Source organism: Phlebotomus papatasi, chromosome 1, assembly GCF_024763615.1.
Source record: "Phlebotomus papatasi isolate M1 chromosome 1, Ppap_2.1, whole genome shotgun sequence".
In the NCBI taxonomy this organism is placed as follows: domain Eukaryota; kingdom Metazoa; phylum Arthropoda; class Insecta; order Diptera; family Psychodidae; genus Phlebotomus; species Phlebotomus papatasi.
The window spans coordinates 81,436,495-81,460,047 of record NC_077222.1 but is presented as its reverse complement, the minus strand read 5'-3'; the positions used below and the strand labels follow the sequence as shown (position 1 = coordinate 81,460,047).

Here is a 23,553-nt window from a genome sequence, read left to right as displayed (position 1 = left end):
TGGATTTGAGTGTGTATAGGTCACACAGCATCCCGAAGGACTTTTCTCTACCAGGATAAACAGGGAGAGTATGAGGGATTTTGTAGAGGGGATACGATGGACGCACGCTGGTCTCAGCATCATCAACATTGGTGGACTGTGTCAGTTTTGGACCAAATGCTGTGAGAGTGGCCTCACATATCTTTTGCTTCTTGAGCATTCCCGGAATTCGCGAGATCCAGATAAAAATTGGATAACGTTTCTTGGACAAATTCTGTGAAAACTTTGTAAGAAAAACTAAGACTTTTCGAAGGACCGAGAGTGATCATTATAGGACAATGTATGGACATTTCGGATGTGAGGATCTGAAGAGGTGATTGGGAAATCCGTGGAAAATCCTTACACATGGTGAATGTTAGTGTATGTGTGTCTCGAGGAACTTCCACGAGACTTTTCCCACGGCATGTATGTGTGACTTGTCTCTCGCGCCCCAAGAAGTGCTTTACATAAGGCTCACCCACCCTCTGGATCGTGAACCTCTCCGCGCTGAAGAAATATTTTACCGTGAGTATCCGACGACGGGATCCAGCAGAGGCAGCAGCCACTCGAGAGAGGAAGACACTGGCGTGGAGAGTGTGTTAGAGCGCCGTGTTCGCCGTGTGGTTCAGTCGTCGTCGCAGAGTCGTCGCTGTCTCGCACATACACACTGGGCTGGCAAAGCGGGGACCGGTGGCCGGCGCTGGCTGGTGATATAACGTATTTGCTGGTCCGTCCACATTAGATGCAAACGGACTGTCGCGAAGTGCGGACGCAAATCCGAGGTTCCGTTACTGCCTCACAAAAATTTTTGATCTTCAAACAATAAACAACTTGGAGAGACATTTTTCAAATTATTAACATCCATCACCAGAGAGAGGGTGAAAAGATTTTCTGACAAATTTTTACACACTTTTCCATCCTCTTTTGGCTATTTAATTATCTCCACTGAACATCATTCGGGTGTGACGAGTGTTTTCGGTTTTTTTCTTGTTTTATTTTTTCTTCGATTTTAATCATCAAACAAATTCATCGAAGGAATAGACATCGCAGAATTTTTCCACCAAGACAATCCCAAAGATTGGAATTTTCACAACAAATTTGTTTTCTCTACAAAACATCATCAAATCATACCAAGTGATACAGTCATGGAATCAAATTAACGGAAAAAAAAATAATTGCAGAAACATTTGCAGACAAAGTGACGAAAATTCCAAGTGTAATTCCAATTTGGTGAAAATTGTCTTCATGGGGACTTGAGAAGTATTTTCTGATGTTCTGGATTTTGTGATGAAACAGAGAGCAAAAGAATGAGAATGTGGTCAAGAATAGAAACTTCACAAATTGTCGCCAGTGAATAAAAAGCCAGTGAAATGTGTGCAAAAGTTTAAAAAAAAAGATTATACCCTTAACTCACATAAAAATGAAGTCAATTTAAATGAGGAGAAAATTTTCCAAGTGATTTTTGCAAAAGAAAAACTGACAATGTGCAGCTTTTGAAATTCATCTTCTTCCACAAAAAGAGAAGATTGAAAATAAAAAAAACACTTGATTAAGAAAAAGAATTAGAAAGACATAAAAAAAAGTGCATAAATAAATCACTAGAAAATTTGAGAGTTTGTGATATTCATTTAAAAAAAAAGAACGAACATCTATTTAAAATGAAGTTTGGCAAGTGAATGAAATTGCGGAAAGAAAACTTTATAAACATGCAAATATCTTCCATAAAATACTTTTTTTGTGTTTAATTGAAGTTTTTCGTTCTAAATTGGTTATAAAATTCTTGTTTTTTTTCTTGCTGTTTTTTACTAAATTTTCATATTGAAAAGAAAAACGCATCCACCGGAGTGGAAATCACTCGGTTGTTGAAGGAGAGTTTTCTCAGGAGGAGACACCAGTAAAATTATATAAAAAAAAATATTTCCAATCCACGTAAAATAGTTGAAATAACCAGCAGCAAAATGAGAATTAAAATGCCAGCTGTTCGAATTGCACAAGGTGAGTGTACATTTTCCTTCAAGAAAAAAAAAAGTGAATGATTCTTGTCAGACAAATTGACTAGCAAATGAGGACAAAATGTTCTATTGATGATTTAGCACGGAAAATCCCTTTGACACTCAACTGTCATGTGTTGGTTTTTTATTTCAAATTCAAATCCATGGTCAAGCACTGTCAAAATGTTTTGGACAAAATTGACGGATAAAAGTGCGATATATATCGTTTCGTAAATTGGATGTTGTACTTGAGAGGGACGCAATAATTTTCATTTACACCCTAAGAACACCACTCAGCGACTGACTGCGAGTAATTTTTCGTGCTTAGCGTTTTAAAATTTTCCTTCGTTGGTGTCGTTTTTCCCTTTTTTGCCACTTACGTCGTCTTTCGCGCTAAAGTCGGGGAAGATGATGATGAAAAATTTGCCTCTTGCATCTCGCGATTTTCTCTTCGCGCGATCTACCCGAAAAATCAGCTGAGAACTTTTCTCTCACACTTGCACATCATTTTCACAGTGAAAAGTTTTCCACAGTTCTTTACACCATCTCCCTAACCCCACCCTCCTATACCAATGCGATTTTTTCGCCTCATTTTCCGCGACTTTCAACCTCCCACGAACCTTGGGGATGTAAAATATGCCATCCTGCTGAGAGCCAAGAGAGAAGACATTTTTTGGAGAGAAAGTAATTTTAGGAAAATTCTTATAAAGAGAAACAGAATGAGGAAATTTGTTAAAAGCTCGCTCTTGTCTCTTGAAGAGGTGAAAATATTAATTAGAGCAACATCTCTTAAACATTGCTTGAGACATTCACCTCGATTTAACACCAAGAGAACTTTTACCATACCCAACAATGTTATAAATGAAAAAGTTTACTCTTTAAGATTTTCACGTTAAAACCATCAATCGATTTCTCAACACAATTTTGCATGTTTATAGAGTGCAGCATTTTCTTTCGCAGGTTGAAAATGTATGCCCAGTTTACCCGCAGAACTTGTCGATAATATTCTGTGATAAGAGAAAAATCAATTATTGTATCAATTTCACCTGTATCCACACTTTTCGTCATTTAAATGCACACACTTACACACCGAAAGGTAGCAAATTATCATTCTTTCTGGTATTTTCACATTGAGAAAATAAATAAATTTATAGTTTTTCCATGGGCTTTTTTGTTGCTGTATGGTGGAAAAGCCTTGAGAAAATATGGTTATGGAAATGTCCATAAATTCTGTAACAGAGAATGGGTGGATTAGGTGAAAAGTTTGGGGGTGGTTAGAGGGTGGAGGTATAGCGAAGACCTAAAAGAATGGGAAGAAAGGCAAAGAATTTTAGAGAAAATCGAAAAAACAAAAGCGGCAGGACGTGGAAATTGATCAAACATGTGTTGTTCAATGAAAAGTTGTCCCAGTTGCTAACCGTTGGTCATTAAAAATTTCATCCCTATAGTAACCGCGCTATTGAGTGTGGTGATAAATAAACTTTTCTGTATGGCGAGAAGAACAACAGTCACAGGGGTGTTGAGGGCCTCAAGAAAGGATCATAGTGAGGTAGACAGGCAACAAAAACACCAAAAAAAAAAATTTGAGTGTTTGGCGAGATGGTCAAAAATCACTGAACCCTTCTTCCTTGTTCTTTTCATCCTTTTTTCTCCATTTGCAAAGACCTTTAACCGCTTCAACATCTCGCGTGGAGATTTTCTTCCCTTCCGGGTCCATTCTTCAGTCCACTCAAGGTTCTTTCAACAGAAATATGCTAAGAAGCCCTAAAAGACCATGGGGAATGAATTAAATTTATTCTGCGTCATCGCATTGTCGATCTACCGGAAAATATCCGCCGTTGTCTCTCCATGCAGACAACCTTTGCAGCAGGACTCAATTAAATCATTAACCAAATAGGAACTAACTGAAATTTTCAGCAATTTCACTTCTACAACTTATGTGAAACATATTGAGAAAATCTCCAATAAACCTTTGCTATTGAAGAAATTCACGCAAAGTCACACTACTTTGCATTCATTTAGAGGAAAAACGACAAAATAAAAATAACACAAAAAACCAGATATCAGCGAAAATTCAAATTACTATTCACTCCCTTATCACCACAACTATGTATATATTTAGAAGAAATGCAAAAAGAGTGGAGTTTATTACCTTGCGTGTCGATCCGATTGATTTGAAGGGTGAATCGTTAACCCTTCACTCATGTTTGGTAAGGCATTCACAGAAATTCATTTTGATTTCAATATGTGAGAGAAGGTTTGCACTAAACATTTAATAGTTCTTTTCACTGGAATTTAAACATTTTACTAAATTTGATAAAATTCAAAATTCAATTTGAAAAATTGGTAAAAAAAAGAATTTTTGTGTAATTGTTCTCTGTAAATCACAATGGTTACTTTATATTTATAATGAAATTTTATTTATAAATTTGCTACGACAATTCAATGAAAAATTTCTGAAATCATAAAGATTTGCTGTTAATAAGGATAATCTTTGTGAGGCGGATTCAACTATTTTCTCTATTCTTAGTACTAAAAATAAAATTTGAAGATGATATCTTTTATTTTTTGAATTCCCCAAAACAGATCGACGGTATCACGAAAAAAATCCGTGCGATTTTAATAACGTAGTCTTCAAATATATAAATTGTATTGAAAACAATAATAAATAAATAAAACCACAAAAAAACCAAAAAATACGTATCATCTGCAAAAACATAAGGGCTAAACGCGTTTAAACCATTAGGATCGCACTGTATAACTTCAAATTAATGAATTATATTCGACAGCTCGATTTTGTACTATTCTAAATTGACTTAAGGTAGTCTTACTTCGAGAGATACTTATGTTACTTTTATTACTGATATCTGTAATCGGTACAAATATGGTAGTCATCGGACAATCGAGTAATAAAAAAATATGTTTATTCAAAAAATAAAGAATTATAAATTTTAAATAAAATATATAATAAAATCATATAATATTTTAGGCTTAACACTAAACCTACCAAAACCCGGTCAAATTGTCCGGTTTAAAATTAACACATATTTTAAACGGTACAATGACCCTAACAAACTTTATGAATTTCTTAAAATATGCATGTAACATATTTTTCATTGTTCAAATTTTAATTTTTTTACTCTTTTCCAAGACAAATTTGTTGAGTATCCTACCTTATCGCAGTTTGTAATTTGACTGAAAAACGACCAAAATCAGTCGGTAGGTTTAGTGTTAAGCTTTTTTGGTAAGTTAAGTTAGTATACTTTAGGTTGTAGAAAACATTTCATGATTTAAAATTTTGAAATAGTAAAATGCAGTAATACTCCAATAATGTTACGGCGTTTGATTCTTATACTTCTGAAATTTTCTAAGTTAGTAGTCATTATAGTTCAGTTATTAACATTTGTATCAGATTCATACTTAACAAAATTAGTTATATTTTTGATATGCATCCTGAAATTTTGCGTATTTTTTTCAACGGTGACCAAAACATTCGATGGTTATTAACACTATTGGAGTCATACTGCATTCTATTATATTTTGGTCAGCAAATAATTTTAAATTTAATTTGAAATTACTTAAAACCATGAAATGACAAAACGGTTCGTATCTTCCTAATGACTATAAAAGTATTAATAGTAAAATATTACATTATTTCTATGCAATGAGCGATTTCCTTTAACTGAGTCCTAACTGACAACTTTAATAAGTTCATTTTTTTCAATTTATTTACTTTAGTACTAAAACTTTAAATACAATCTTTAGAATTACAAATAATGAAAGCATGTAAGACGAGGTAATTCGATACCATTTTTATTTCGGAATTCTGAGACTTCGTCAAAGTTTCAGATCGACAATAAAAAAGGAAGACTACGAAGAAATACAAGCCCTACACAATAGTACTTCTTTAATTTTTTTTGCACATCTGATGCGGCGAGGAAACTTCAAAATTCCGATTAGAAATGATTCCGAATTATCACATTTTACCTTAAATTAGTCTTCTAGCTAGTGCAAAAAATACTCTAAAAGGGAATGTTTATATAAAAATTGGAAGATTGTCTTCAAGAATTCACTATATGCAATTAGCACAATTGCTAGTACAAACGACAGAATTTCTCAACTTCAAATAACCCTTTTTAAAATGTTATTTTATAATAGAAGTATTGACTAGAATAATCAATATATGTAATACTGCCCTCTCTTTGAGTTTGAGTAGTAAAATAATCTGTTAAACTCTTACATTATCGTCAAGAATATTAGGGGAAACTGGGGCACCACCAAACACGGGGTAGCACCAAACACTGTGATTTTTAATCAGATATTCTACTTCAGAGAACAAAACTTATAGAAATTTATAGACATTATAGATATGCTTGTCCACTGAAGAAATAATCGAGATAGTTAAAGAAGTTTAGAAACAAAAAATAGTGTTTGGCGCTACCCCGTGTTTGGTGGTGCCCCAGTTTTCCCTAATAGGTTTTATTACAATATTAATTGATAATATTTTAAGAACGAATTTTCAATTATTAATATTTAAGTCAAGTGATTAAAATAGGGAAAAGTTAGGTCAGATTCATTAAAGAAACATGGAAAAAAATATAAAACGTTCGAAGCCAGAATATATGTGCAGTATGAAAGCCTTCCCATACTCATAAAAAGGAAAAAAACTATTCTAATGAGACCCTAAAAAGTATAAATTAATTAATCACTATTTTACATTAGTGGAAGTTGGTGTAAAAGTAAATTATTGCCGGGAAGTAGTAAATAAATTGTAATACAGGATTTTTTTTAAATTGTTAACCGTTTACCAAATGTTACAAAGGACATTTTTGTGCTTTTTTCATTACATTTAAATATTCTCAAAACGTATTGAGTAATTTATGAAGAATTTGTCGGAAAGCTCGGCAAAAGTTGATGGAAAAATTATTGAGCTCGAACATTTACTTGCCTTAAGTGGCATTTAATCATTCAATATGATGCATTTTGCACGGACTCATTTTTCAACACACGCACAATTCTCCACTCTTCTAACCATTTGAAGGCTACCCAGCTTTTGTGCTAAAACCGCTGTAGTCTCGCCAAGGCAAAAAAAAGAGTATTTATGTGCTGCTGGTAGATTGTGATTGGTTAGAAGGCAAAGAAGTCAGTCAATGGGTGGTCAAAGTACTCAAAAGTTGAATCGCATAAAGGACTAGAGTGTATGTATAACACGATTGCAATGGAGGAACATTTTACCAATTAAAATCCTTGCAATTTTTTTTTGTAGAACTTCTCTGCAACACATACGCATAAACAGAAAGTGTAATAGACGTAAAAATGTCCTGAAGGATCATTAAAAAGTTTTTGGTCTATTTTTAGGGCCCAACAGTTACGAGATTAATTAAAATGTTGCAATTTTCCACAGAATGGACCTAGAAAATGCACTCCTCCGAGTTTCAATTAGCAAAAATACAATTAGTTAGATCCATGAGGATTCCACTGGAAAAAACGTTTATATTTACATATCTGTTGGCGGACTTTCGAGTAAAAAAAAAACAACCTACTGGCTGTAGGAAAATGAGAAAATTTTCAATGCTTTTATATTTTCCCCATATTATGTTTCTCCACAGCCGAATGTCCCACACAGATTTGAATTCTCATTTTCCCTGGAAGAGTCACTTCGTTATCATTTTTAACATTCTCCCGTGGGTTTTCTAATTGTGTTTTCCTGGCTCACTTTTATTGTAATAAACTCCAACTCACAGTAATGAATTTTAATTGCAAACCCCATGGTGGTTTTCCATATAGATAATATTTTTCCAAAAAAAAGAATCCCCGGAACAGAACATTTACACGTTTTGCTTATGAGTTTTTCGATTTTTTTTCTTGTGGTTTATAGGAACAAAGGACATGATATTTTAATCTCAAAAGAAATATTTAGATAACAAAAAAACAATGATGAGAATTAGAGAATTTTGCAGAATATTTCAGCTTATGATTTTTGGAATTTTACTGTCTTAAATGGGAATAAAAGAGTTCGAGAATAAACCGCGAGGCACTGCAAGAACAAACCACAAAAAAGTCGATAAATACCATTTGTGAATCAAGGCAGAGATCTTCTACAAAATGCTCATGAATAATTAAAAATAAGCGTATAAATTTAGTACATATTATAAATTTTAACTCAAAAAAAATATTTTCTGAAATTACTACAGGACATACTTACGACTTAAGCCGAGAAATACATTTCCTTCGGTTTCACACTAAGTTGTCTCTCGGTTTAAGCCGTAAGATTGTCTAGGACATTAGAATCAGTAAGAGGAACAAATTTCACTTCTAATAAGATTAAATCAGAAAATAATTTGGAAGGATAACTTTAAATAAATAAAGTATCATTCATTAAAGAAGAAAATAATACTACTATCAACACCGCGAACACCGCCTAACAATGCCATGACCAGTTCTAAATTATAACGTAAAAACCGGGAACAAGGAAGACCAAGACTAAATTAGCCAGCAATTTGTGTGAAAAGTTTAGAATGGATGGATATATTTCAGAAGTTTATGTCTAATTTCATTAAATAGGAGTTTTCTTAATATTTTTTTATTAAGACGAATTAGAATATTCCACTAGGAGAAAGTGGGACACCTTTGAATTAGAGTACCTTTGAAAATTAATTTTTTCTTCGATTGAAAAAGAAAGATTAAGGTTTAATTTGTACAGCTAAATGATATCACAGTAAAGTCCAGTTCCGCTTAAAAATAAGAGAAAAAGCTCATTTTCAAAGCTGCCCCAATTCGAAGGTACCCCACTTCCCTTCAACATAAGATTGACCATATCGACAATGTCTATAGCACTCAATTCTATTTTCGGTTGATGAACACTAAGGTTTGGTCTTTGTTAAATCTAAAGCTTATGATTACGAAAATACTAATGATTGTTTTAGAGTAGAGGATTACGTGCATAATAGCCACATTGACAGATAAATAATGATATCACTGTGAAAGGTATTCGCGGTTTTTTTCAAATTTTTACGCATTTTTATCGCAATTATTGGGCAATTTAGCTCATTATTGTACTCGTGCATAGTCCATCATATATTCTGAGATATCAGTTGGAAATAATATAATAAATTTAAAAATAAAGAATTATGAAATTGTAACAAACAGTGAATGAACTTTGTGTTTCGGATAAAATATGAGTGCTGAGGATTTAACACGATTTCGTTTTATTTTTTTTTTCTGTAATTTGCTTATCCTATCTCAGAGTAAGTTTAATAATTTTAAACGTTTATAAGAATTGCAATATTCGTAAATTAAGAAAATTAGTAAATTAGACTTTGAGGGTAAAACAAATTTTAGATAGATTCATTCTTACTCCTGAAGACCCAAAATTTTTGGTTAGAATATAGGACCAACGAAATTCAAGAATATTAATGATCTTATTGTACACGGTAAAAACTTTCGGCCACTGACCGAAATATTGTTACAAATTCACTTTAGAACAATTTTTTTGGAACAAAATTGCATCTGAAGAAGACATTTTAATCCAAAATACATACAAATTTGATGTTTGTCCGTAGATGAGCTAATTTTTGGAACAAATATCTGCCAAAATTTTTTACAGTATACTATTCTATTTATACTACAATCTTGTTAAGAAATTATTGAAGTTAAACGACATAGCTCAACCTCATATCTTAAAAGGTCTTAATGATCTGATGACTAAACGGTGTTCAGACTTCAGACCTAAAGCGATCTTCAGATTGTTCAGACCGTTCAGACTAGTAGCTTAACTCAGCTATCATAGATCTAGAATATCTAATCAATAAACGATTTCAATATATTTTTTAAATCTCATTAATTGTTCATTACTTAAGATCTTAAATGTTTTTCTTTTATAAAAATTAAATTAAGGTAAAGTACCCTTACTCGACCGGGTTCCTCTATTCGACCGGTGGGTCAATTTTTGAATATTTGATGGTGAATTTCATCAATTTCTATGAATTTGTCACTGATTCGTATTATTTAAAGAATAATTGACCTATTAATGTTAGATCATACACAAAATATTATAGCAAATATAATTAAATTGAATAAATAAATCTACCGGTCGAATAAAGGGTACTTTACCTTAGTTTAAATCATATAGATAAACATTAGATCTCAAGACCGTTTAAAGTTCATTTCTTGCTATATTCTATCCAACCAAAAATACTTTTTAAAAATCTTTCTATGGCTTAATTTCTCTAATTTCTTAAATGAAAATTTTGTAAAAAAAAAATTGACTTAAGATGTGTAATTAAAGACACTTATTGGGTCAATTGACAGAGTATTCTCTCTATGATGCAAGTGTCTAGAGTTCAAATCACTGCACTTAATTCCACGGGACACGGATCTGACAACCCCATCCCTGGATGTCCTAAACTCCCCTTGCGGAAAGACCTAAGTTCCTCTATGGAACGTTGCACCACCATTATTATTTATTATTATATAACAAAGCACAATTGCTGTAACAGATTTTAAAAAGATACTGGAACTGCTTGTGATTATGAAATTCCAAAGTTTCGGGAACTGAAACTTTATTGATTCCAATATTCCACCACCCACATAAAATCCAAGCGAGTTTGGATTAGAGAAGAAGATACTCATTGACGACTTATGTTAGGAAGGAGCACTAAAAAAGGGGGGAAGAACTGTGAATGAAGTGGCGCACGGTCAAAGAATGATCGTGTGGAGTTGGTGAACAAAGAGAGAGATAGAGAGGGAATCTCTCGAATTTCTCTGCCCAGATTGATAATAATCTCTATGGATAGAGAGGAAGAGAATTGATCAGCACTGACCATAGATCAAATTCCCTTCTGTTTTCCATCGATCGATCGATGATGATTCTACCGCAAAGGAATATTGGCGGAAAAGAGTAGCAAGTTTCGTTGCGACAAAGAGACTTTTCAATGCAACGGCAATGGCAAAGGAGAATAATTAAAAGATTTTATATATGTATTTGTTGGATATTCATGATCAAGAATTGTCGTCCGTGGTTTTTCCACCATTTGTGACGAGGGAGGAAGAAAGAAAGGAATGAGAGGAGACTAAATCAAGATTTTACTGTCTGATGGGTTTGTTTCGTTTTCAAACTACCTATGCACACCGCATCTCAGGGCATATTGCAAAGTAATGTGACAATCTGCGGTCAATTAGAAAAACTAAAATCTATGAATAATGTGACAGTTGGATAATTTATGCGATGCCCGCATTTGTTTTTGTATAATTGAAAGGCTAAATGCATCAGTGGAAAAGTCTTTACCATCGAATGTCTCTCTCTCACTAGAAGTTTCACTCGAAAAAACATTGTACTGGATAGCAGTATGTGGAGGTAGACATATAAGAAATGAGGAGTGAGAAAAAGATCAAAAAGCTCGCGAAATTCCGCCAGGGAGAGAAATACAAATTTATTATTGAGTTGACAATTGGCGCCAAAATATTGATTATCTTCACGGTATAATTCCTGGATATACTTCTAAAAACACCTGATATTGATATACGCCAAATGAAATTGATCACCTGAAATCTCATCTCTTTACAATATCTTCACAATCTTTCTAAGCGCCGGAAGAATTAATGGAGATGCTTTCTATATATACTTTAAGCCGAAAATGATCATAAATGCAATTCATGTCTTTTTTTTTCTTTGGAAGTTAAATGCAAGTATCTATTCTTGCAAGTTTTCAATGCAAGATCTTCGCGAAATATTTCACAAATGAGACATTGAATACCGTGAGAAATGTTACGATTTCAAGAGAGTCAATTTCTTCTTCAACACCTTTGTTGTCCACCTTCATTCACACAAATACTCATCAAGTGATCTCTTAGTGAGTGAGAGACCTTAATTGTGGGGTACACAGAATGAGAAATATTCCACAAAATGACAAATTCAGAATGGTAAGAAAAAAAATCAAAGAAAATGAGGGAGAAATGTGACAACACGAATTTGTCATATTTTTGGTCATTTTTCAACTTTTAACCCATTCATGTCCGTCCTTTCACGCACCTTTAGCTCACATCAATCTCCAAAGGCTCGCTATTTATTCAATTCAGCAGACAAGTTCTCTGGACAATGTGAAATTTATATTTTCCCAGATTGTCTGGTACCCACAAGGAGTGGAAGGTTTCGGTGTGGTACAAAGTCTTGACACTCAACAATTTCACCCTCTTGGCACATAACAAACTATAGAAGAAATTCATTTTTATGTTTGCAAAATCTCTCAAATAAAATTCCTAATTAATGTGTAATTTTTTAACGGAATCAATTCTTACACTCAGAAAAACATTAAGTTAAGTAAACCCTAAAAACTAGGTTAATTTTCTATGTTATACAAATTACACAAGGTTTATATGAGATGTTAAAATTCCTATGTTTTTGTGGAAAGATGGCATTATTTCATTTTATTCAGATAGTCCACCTATTATGACATCCACAAGCTAAACGGAAAAAGATAACGGTTTGAATTTTAAAAGACCCCCATAAAACGATTTTTAAAAACTCAGTACAGTAGGAGGAGGTGGGGCTACTTTGAGCTGTGAGGCTACATTGTTACACGATTTTTTCGCATATTTCTAACATGAAGTAATTTGGATAGACAAAATAATTGTGGATCTAAACAAAATAATTGTAAGAACCAGCTTCAATTAGAAATATGCGAAAAATTCGTATAAGAATATAGCCCCACCTCCCCCTATGAGTTTTTCACCTTCATCAAAAGAATATCTTCTATTTTATTTTTAGTAATCTGCAAAACGATTGAGGATTTAATTAGGGATTTTAGTAATTAAAAGTTAATAGTTTACTAATGAACGTTTTAAAAGGTGAATCGTATTTGATTTCTTTTTTAAGTTGGATTATTTAAAAAATATAACAGTAGTCTCTCGTGTTTCGCGAAACATTGCTCGAGTACTTAATCTATTGTTCCCCATATCGTCACTTGTATTAGCAATTATTGTAACTTCCTTATAACTTATATTAGTAACTCTTGTAACATTACGGAAATGACGGAAATACATAGACTCAACAAGAATTTCTGATATAGATGACGAGTAAGATACGGCAATTGCTTATCCAAGCGAGTTATAAGTCACCCCTTGTTAAAAACCTTCAATAATCTAAGTGCATCTGCATTTTATAAACCTCTTTCAGGAATAATATACCGCAAGTGCGCGTGACTTTGTCCCCTGCGACTGATTTGACATCTTCCTGTTCGTTTATTTCTAATGTTAAGAATGGTTCTCGCCGATCAGACATGGTAGATCGGATCGGTAAAGACCATCCTTAAGTTCTAGAAGTAAAGAAAAACTTAAAGGCTTAATTTTAAATCTTTCGCTATCTTTTCTGATCTTTTGTATCCTTTGGATTAGTGCGTTAAACTGAGCTCAAAATTATGGATAAGCAAACCATTAAATTATCTTGAACTTAATTGAATTCTACTCTAATTTCTGCAATTGTAATAGACAACCACCATCTTACTGTTAATTCCAACCCCCAGGACGAAATCTATAGAAAGTCCTTTTATTAGTTTTATGTTATAGGGTAATTGTACCAAATTTCGGCCAGCTTGCAATTTCGGTCACTTCTTTTGTTCCTGAAATTTTCATAATTTTTTGTTTTCGCATACTCTAGAGATTATACAATGCAAAAAAGCAAAAAATGCCGCTTCTACGAATGAAATGATGTGAAAAAAGCTTTGAAAGAATTCCGGAAGAACAAGAAACTATGAGAGTCAATTTGTCCGAAGTACTACCCAAAGCTACGTCTATATTTTTATTCATTACTTTATTCATTATAATGATTTAACAATGATTTTAGAGAAAGCAAATACGATAAACAACGTTCTTAGCAACAATCCTTAAACGAACTTACTTTTGTTTTTAAAATTTTAATTCATTTTCATTTTAAACTTAAGACTTTGGCAATTGCCTGCAAATAGGCCGGAATTTGACACACTTAACCTATTTGGTTGCACATACAACCGTAAGCCACCTACAAATTCTTAGGTACCATTTCATACATTTGGAGAAAATTATCCCAAACTAAATTCCAAGGAAGACACTGTGAGCCATGGGTGAAAAGTGTGAATATTCTCACGCGTGTGCATTGAAAATCCGTTAGATAATCGCCACATTTGCCCGTGCAAATCCACATTCACACAATATACACATTGTGCACTAATTGCCTTGATATTTAATCAGCATAATTTGAAAAGAGAATAAAAATAAGGCAAGATGCTCCTAAGAAGAAGAAAAAAAAATCACAAACAAGTGCAAGAAGAAATTCAAATTGCCATCTCTCGGTTGCATTGAGGTGGAGAAGAATCACTTCCGTGTTGGGCGAGAAAGACACAAAATAGGAGAAGGAAAATGGCAAAAGTTGGAGGTTGGAAAAAAAAGTGGGTGCAAGAGAGTGAAAGAAAGACGGCAAAAAATTATTTAATTTCCACAAACTACCATGATTGCCTGATCTAAATGCACTCGTGGTGCACCTGGACCGGGGCGCGAAGGGGAGAGGCATCAAGTTGTGGCCACGTGAGAAGATTCCCATCTATTGTGAGACTGATGCCGAGCAGCTTCGGACGATTTTTATATTATTGAAATGCACTCGACGATTTTCCCGCGCATTTTTACACTCCTCCGCGTGTTTGGACGATGGATACACAATGATTAATTAAGTTGAAAAGAGTTTCGCGAGACACCGATAGAAAACACTATGCACTTTTTTTTATGCAATTAAATCACATTCACAGATACATCTCCTGGTGGAAAAATGTAGCTTGATATTAATTTTTACCATCCATCTGACACTAATTGATTGTGTTGCATTTTCTTTTCTCAATTCTTCAACCTCTTCACTTCTTGGTTTGTCTTTTGTATGCAGAATATGAGATGCATATTTGATAACTTTTTCTCTCCTACATTCTACTGTTAATTTCCTTCTCTCAGCCAACATCTTTTTTTTTCACCACCTCCATGAGAGTCCACTGAGATTGAGAACTCAATAGACTAAAGAATTTTCCTCTAACCATCAAATGGTGTCTTTTGCATTGAATGCACTATTTCCAAGATTAGTACAATTAAGCAGCAAATAATACTCTGGATATGCCTTTAGAACTGAGATAGAAAGATAAGGAGATAATTCATTTTACTGTCCACAATTTATACACAATTCAAGTCAATTGATTTTGTTGTTGTCTTATCTGACGATTGAAGATAACAGACTTTTTTTTATGATCAAGCATTAGGCTGGGTGCAATTGAAAATCAGTGGGCAAGTTTAAAAGAAAGCGACAAACAATTCGGTTACTATAAATTTCTTATCACACTTGATTATGTTTAGATTCTTCCGGAGAAGTTGTATTTGAATTAGCACATCCCGACAATTTTTTTTATATATGTCTAACTAAGTGCATATTTAAACAAATAATAAGTTTATTAAAAAATATGAAATTCGATATATAATTTTATGCGTTGATCGTTTTTGAATTTAAATATTTTTCGGTTTATTTATTGGTCTTGAACTTATTATTTATGGCCAATCTGAATTTATAAAAAAAAAACTTTTTTTTTTCAAATCAAGATAAATATGTGATGTTTAATAAAATGAAAAACAAATAAAATCCAAAATCGAAAAATTGGAAAATATCAGATACTACAATAATTGATGCAAACGACCACATTACGTTAATGTTTTATCTAAAAAGAAATGTCTACAAATGTTAATAATTATTCGAAATAGTCACTAATTTAAAGCAAAAATATATGTTTACGTAAAAAGGTAATAATATATTAATGCTCTCAAGAATTCAAGAAATCTGGCAATAAAATGCAGAATTCAACAAACAAATTAGATTATTTATATTAGCTTCAAGATCAAGAGAATACTTATGATTTTTTAAGAACCTAACCAATTTTTATTTGAAATATAAAATTACCTAACCATTTTTCTTCATTGGATTGTGTTACTTAAATTGTTTAATACTTTTTCAGTCCCAAAAAAAAATTGTACGTTTTAGAAAAATGTTTTTCTAGTAAAAAGTCTTTTTTTTTTGTGGAAATCATTGAGGCTATTTACACCGCCGCATTAGATTGGGATTGAACTGTTCCAAAATCGGATTTCGGATGATTAAGTCTCAATTTAAGGCCGCAATTTAAACGGTTTCATTGAGGTCATTTAAACTGCTGCATTAGATTCAAACTGAAATATACCAAAATCTGATTTTGGGACAATTTAATCCCAATCCAATGCGGTGGTGTAAATGACCTCATTGAGAATAAGAGGAATAAGACATCTTTTAAGGCAAATGCTAAATGTTCTGCAAATGCTACATGTATGAATATATTTAAGATTTTAACCAATAGCAAAACAATTCATAGAAATCCCATTTTTTTCGAAAAGTACGACATTTTGGGACAGAAGGACAGAAGGAGTATACATATATAATTTTCATTCCTTATTTTGGAAGTGGGGCACCTTTGAATTTGACATTTTTTCTCCTATTTTTAAATGGAATTGAGCCGTATCATAATGTAATTTAGCTTCACAACTGGTTTGTAGAGCTAAATTATATCATGATAAGGTCTAGTTTCATTTAAAAATTGGAGAAAAAAGCTTAATTTCAGAGCTGCACCAATTCGAAGGTACCCCACATCCCTCTACGTCTTTAGTTTTATTGAAGGATGTCTTATCATCATCTAGAGGTCAAATTAATGAGCCTAACCAGACAAAATTGTAGCTCACTATTTAAATTATTAAAATTTGGAGCTTTCCCTTTTATTATAAAATAGGAAAGTGTCCCGGGTAAAAGGAAATGGTGTATTGTACGAGATAATTGATACTATCTGTAAATAAATTCCCAGCTAACCGAAAAAAATGATAGGATAAAATGGGCCGTAAATATTAAATATTGATCTCGGAAAATATTTTGATTTAGAATTGAATATTACTCCTTTGAAGACTGGTAGGTCTCTGGTAACCCAAAAAAAAATTTTTTTTAATATTTAGAAACAAAAATAACTCACGATGATACACTGATGCTTTAAAGGGTTAAGACAGTTGATCTATTAGAATTTGAAAAATTACTACAATTGCTTATTGTTTACAAATTTGTAACCCCGGATACGTAAGATGTAAAAAGAGTTGGAAAAACATTTTCTGCCACAAGTGCAAAAATATTATAGAGTTCACTAAAGTGTATTATGATAATAACACAATAAGACCGTCTTCAGACTATAGGTTTAGCCCAGTTCCCGAGGGTCTCAAAACCTTAAACAGCAACCGATTTTGTTGATTTTGCAAAATGTAATAGGTAATTTGCCCTTAATAATCTAATTCTAAGTCAAAATTTTCCAAAAAATCATGACTGATAAGATATTAGAGAAGTTAAGCCATATGGATAAGCCTTAGGTCTGAAGTCCGTATAAGTCCAGTCGGTTTATTCTTTAGTTATCTTAATTTCGTAATAAGACACAGTTTTGAAAAATATTTTGGAAGACATAAAATTTTGTTGTGTAATTATTATGTCGTTCAATATTATTTAATTAAATCAGTACCATGTGGTTTAGTGTTCCGTGAAACATCCTTGGGATTTGGGATAAGAGGACAGCTAAGGAATTGTGTGATGTTTCATATTTCTTTTAAATCTTCGGAATGGTCATTAAATTCTTCATGGATTTAGGGGTTGGAAAAGATGTGGTCCCCTCTGGAAATGGTATACATAAATCCACCAATTTGTAGATCACTCCTCAGTCTTTTCTCTCTCTATCTAATCTCTGAGAACAAGTGTTAAGTTTCTCCATCGAAGCAGAAGCTGCCAAATGTTTGGGATATCTCGGGATAACAAAAAAAAAGTGTATTAGAGGAGGTAGAAAATGATCCTCTTTGTCCAGCTAGATGAACAGGTCATTTTTGGTCCCTTTGCCAGTTGTCCTCGTTTTTCACTCTATTTCATCCATTTGGGCTGAATTGTAAAGTGGAAGACACAGTGGGAGAGTGACCCTTTGAAAAATCCCATTTTCTCGAGAGTCTGGAGAATTTATGCTAGTGATTTTTGTGGTCAAAACAGTATCTTTGTCCAATGTGTTACTGTTTCTTCTGCTCCGAAAATCACACTCAAGGATTATCGATCATGGACTGTGGGAAAATTTGCAGGTGCAAATATTTTGGTGAGAAGGGTTTTGAGGAAGAGAGAGAGTGAGAAATATGGGAATTCCTTCCTGGTTGCCATACTAAAAGAGTTGAACCTCATCGTTTGGAAGTTTTGTGTGTTTTGTCTCAAGAATCATCTCAAGAGATGATTCTCAAACGAGATTCCCAGATCCTCGCATTTGACCCGCACTTGCTCCAGGAATCTCCACTCTCTTGTGTGTGTTCCTCCGTGTCATTGGGAATTTTTTCACGTGGCTGGGAAACTGTTGAGGGAGTGAAGGAGATAGAAATGGCAAATCAAAGGTCGTCGGCGACTCCAAAATGCCAAATGGTGCTGCTGAACCTTCCATCCCAGAAGACAACAGTGGAGGAAACAGAAGAGAGCGCCAAAGAGAGTGACGACAGTGCGATGGACGTGAATTTGCAGTCCGAACCATGCGATTGTTGTGCCCACGAGACTCGGCAGGGCCTCCCAATGCACCCAGTGCAAAGAATAAATATTGCTGTGCTGGATGCTTCGAGCACATCTCTCGATAATCATCAGGTTCTCACGAACTATATGTTGGTGGCAAAGAAGTCAGGGAGTTTTGGTGTTGTTGAGATGCCAGCAAGAAGGGGACACACTGTGTTCTCCCAGGAGTTTCGATCGTGGACTCGTGGATTGTTCCCCTAATACTTGGCCAAGAGAAATAATAAAAAAAAGGGTATTTACAAAATGCTATTTCCTCATTAATAGAATTTTCCAACGAATTTCTGTAAAGCTTTACTGGACTTCTTCTTGCTAGCAGAATTACACTTTTAGTTCATAGTCGACAGTGGTCATCCACATTAAGCGGTCTTCAGACTAGAGGTTTAGGCCAGTTCCCAAAGTATCAAAATCCTAAATATCAATCAATTTTTTTTTGGTTTTTCAAAATCTATAGATTATTTGCCCTAAATAATCTAATCCTTAATTAAATTTCTTCAAAAAATCTTGACTGATAAGAAATTATAGCAGTTAAACCATATCGCTAAGCCTTAGATCTGAAGCCCATATTATCCATATGGCTCAACAGCTCTAATTTCTTACCAATCAAAATTTCTTTGAAAAATTTAACTTATTGGATTATTAAGTACAAAAATGATCTAGGGTAAGTGTGCCAAATTTCGACATAGTTGCATGCAAGCGCCAAAATCTCAAGTTTGAAATGTAATCTTTAATAGAAATTGATTTTTTCATTCCTTCTACTTGAGGAGTGTTGCTTAGAATCTTGTAGACAGTTTATCGTCTTTATTTATTTTAAAATCGTTCTTAATACATTTTAAAATGAATAAAAATGTAGACATAGCTTTGGTGCCCTATTTCGGCTACCTTCATTCTCATAGTTCCTTGCCCTTCGGGAATTTTTCCAATGTCTTTTTCACGTCATCTCGTTTGTCGAAGCTACATTTTTTGTTATTCTTCTGCATTGTATAATCTCTAAAGTATGTAAAAACTAAAAAATCATGGAAATTCGAGGAAGAAAAAAGGTGGCCGGAATTGCAATCTGGCCGGAATTTGGCACACTCAGCCTATTAGATTCTTAAAACCAATAAAATAGCTTGCCATTTAGCATTTTGAGACCTTCGGCAACTCAGCTAAACCTACAGTCTAAAGACCGCTTCATTTACGGAAAAATTATTCTCAAAGATTCAAAAATTGAACAAAAGTAGCATCGTCAAAGGCAGTCGAATGAACGATGAAGGAGGATCTTTCTAATTTAGTTTACAATTTATTTTATATTAATAAATTAATTATAATTAAATATTTATCCAAACTGATAGATCCGAAACTATAGATACGAATTTGTAAAGGTTTTTTTGTCAATTTCTCATTTTTATTTTTACTAATTTGCAAATTATTCAAACTTATTCACCTAGAAACATGAATTTACCCTTTAAGGAGGAGTGAAATACAAATGTCCAACAATTTTTTTGACTACAGAATTGCCATTTGAATAGTAAGAAAAATTATTTTTGTTTTTTCAAAAACCGGTTTAAACTAATCCTTAAAGGGTTAAACTATCAAAATAGCAATCTACAATATAGGTTTATAATTTTAACTGTTTCAGATTTGTTTAGGATTCAAACACCTTTCAAATCAAGGAAAGTTTGTCCCAATTGGTTAAGGTATAATGATCTCCAAATGCTTTTTGATCATTGACCTTGAAAACCGATATGGAAAATTATTCAAGGACATTAGCTCTAGATATTCACCTTGAAATTACCAATTAAAGGTTATGGATTTGAGTTTTCAACTTTGAAGGGTTAATTCAATTCAGCTATAGTTGCTTTTTCAATCTAAATTCGCAATGTTTATTTTTGCTAAATTCTGACCTTTCTTCGCAGCAACATTGTGTTCAATAAGTAAACAAATTCGAATCTTAGCTAAAATGCAGATATATCGACAGTTGCAATTCTAATCCTTCTTCCTAAACTTTCTATCTCCAAATTGGGATTCTGCATCGGCATGCACTCACCAGCATGTTGTCCATTGTCTTCCACCAAATGAATCTTCTCCTGAAGAACTCCCGCTCAGTGACTTCACACGGAAGTCAGTCAACAAAGTGGAAGGTACTCTTGGGAGAACAGATTTACGGCTTTAATCGCTCAACACTGAGAAGATTTGTCTCTTCCCATCCCTTCCCACCCATCATCCACTTGTAGTGCGCTGAAGATCCCACGATAAAAGACAAGAGCAAATTTCTGCGATAGCACGAAAGAATCTACCGAGAAATTCTCCTAATCCCTGCACGCTAATTCAAGGTGTTAATGCGATGAGGTGAAAGAGAAGACCTCAATAGATGAAGCATAAAAAGGTGGCAGAGTATCTGCCAATAAAATAATTTTCATGAATTAATTCACATCTCATTCTCAAAATGATTTGGTTAATTTATTAATGGGGCGCCCGGTGGAGTGTTTCCAGAATGATGGTGGAAAGAGCATGGTAAGAAGAAAAGAGATTATGAAGAATGCTAAAAATGAGGGAGGAAGAAGACAAGTTGGAGGAATAATAATTCATTGCGTAACTCTGACTGTTTGTTGCTTGTTAAATTTTATAGTCTTTAGGGTACGTGACAGTGTAACTTCTTGTGTTGTTTGTATCTCTTGAAAGCATGTTTTCATTCTTTCTCTCTTCACCACGATATTTCTTCTTTACTCTTGTACCATCAAATATGTCTCAACAAATCTCTTCTCCGCTCCTCTTGAGCTTTTTATTCAATTTATTTATCAACGATGGCATCTTTTCTTCTCTGTAGCTGCCGTTTCTCAAAAAGCGCGCACTCCACTAACCAACAGAGACACATCAGAGGCATCAAAGGGACACCAAGATTTATTTATTGGGCTGACCCCCGAACGAGGACAATTTGGTCCTAAAGCACACAATATTACCAATATCTTTCCAATTTTGCAATAATTTGCTACAAGCGGTCACTTTTTTTGGACTTGAACTAAAATATTAAAAAAAAACTAGGAGAGTATCCATAAAGAAGCTCGTACTCATGCTGTTCTCTATGTTATTCATACATTAAAGAAGACACCGACGAGGTAGTTTTTCCTTCACTGTTGTCAACACGTTGTCCACCCAAACAAACCATTTACACCATGATGGCTTTATTGCATGTTTCTCCTGCCACCCCGCGGATTCCTCCAGTACTCTTGGTCAGTGTGGTCAGGCTGAGAATAGTATCCCGCTGGGTTGTCTAAATGCATCCATTTCAGCACTAATAAATCTCTAGCTGTATAAACATAAAAAGATGTCCGAAGACATTGCAGAAGAAATTTTGCCTTTAGGTACAAATTATTTCAAGGCTTTTCATGGGTCAAAATTTATGGTACCCAAAAAGAAGTGCCCAATAAATATTTGCACAATTTTTTTGGCAAACCTATTTATATATTTTTTATTATATTTTTGGACATTTTTTTACTGTAAAAGCTGAAAGAAAATAAGCAGTGAGCAAAGGTGGTCAGCTTCGAATGTCTTCAGTCTTTGAACATTGCAATTGTTTTCTAAAGCAAAAATTCAATTTCTAAAATAAAATAGGATTTTAATAATAAGGAAAAGAACTATTAAAATATATTTTGTGCTAGAGGAAAAAAAGAAGAAAAAATGTCAATATTCAAAGGCTGACGATAAAATCAAAGACTGGCCTTCTCCTAACAGGCATTATTCTTAGAAAATAAAATTAACAAAACCTCTCATTTAATATGGATTTAAACTAAAATTCTCAAAACCCCGCAGAGAAATTTGAAAATCAAAAAAAAAAGTTTATATTTTGCAAGATATTTAATCTGGGTTTAAACAATCACAAGCACATGCTTAATTTTTAAATACTTAATCAAATCCTTGTAATTTTTTCTCAATTATAATTTTTTAAAAATACTAAACTCTCATTGATTTGAAAATATTTTGTTACTTGCTATACCGTATGCAAGGGAAGGTTTCCAGGCTTCGCACACACTCTGAGATCGAACACTTTATATTTTTGCCCATATTCCTATAAAGAATCTGATGTAGACTTTGAATTGTGGGGCTACATTAATATATGATTTTTTCGACTACAGTCGAGTTCCTCAAATTTGAACAACGGTTGAGTTCGAAGTGTAAAATTTGAGGTTAGGGTAACGTGTGGTATTTCGGGACACTTTTTAAGACTTTCAAGTTTCAAACAGCTTAATTACTTCTCAAATTATATTTTTCTTTGTTAATACAAATATTTATGTTCCTTATGCTATCCAGAATAAGATTCTAATCGAAGAATGTTGAAAAATGTATAATATTTTATACAAAATAGTAAAATATGTAAAGAAGTAAAAGTCGTATATTTCGTGACAGTTGTGTATTCCGGGACAGACAAAAGTCGCTATTATGCAAATAAATTTCACCGAGCCTGATTATTTACTTTTAAGTAGAAGATCTAAATTTCACTCTTTCATAAAAACTTTGTTTAAATTTCACTTGTAAAGTGACTTAAATCGAAATAAAACTATGCACTGTTTGTGTTGACATCTGCAAAATTGACCACACTGAAGGTTTTGTATAAAGTGGAATGTGATACTCACAATTCAAGCGTATTTCACGCTTTAAATTAAATAAAATTTCAGAAGTTTTATGTTTATCTGATACATAAAGAGCTTAATATGAGACGCTCAGAGCAGAAGTGGACTGTTTTAATAGGGAAATGCATACCAGGGAGACCACTTCTGCTCTGAGCGTCTCATATGTCATATAGAACTTAAAAATAATTGGAAAACGAATATTTATAGCATTTTTGATGTGTCCTAAAACACCAATATTATATCCCGAAAAGCACCTTGTCCAGAAATACCACACGTTACCCTATATGAAGAGAGT

The 23,553-nt window shown here is 33.4% G+C and overlaps 1 protein-coding gene across 1 annotated transcript in view; it reads left to right on the top strand.

The window, feature by feature from the left end:
• The first annotated feature begins 503 nt into the window (after nucleotides 1-503).
• LOC129810345 (B-cell lymphoma/leukemia 11A) overlaps nucleotides 504-23,553 on the top strand; it is a 64,098-nt gene continuing 41,048 nt past the window's right edge. Inside the window, exon 1 of the mRNA XM_055860757.1 lies at nucleotides 504-2,013. Coding sequence (XP_055716732.1) covers nucleotides 1,977-2,013 — 37 coding nt within the window. The 5' untranslated portion in view covers nucleotides 504-1,976. The remainder of the gene's footprint in view (nucleotides 2,014-23,553) is intronic.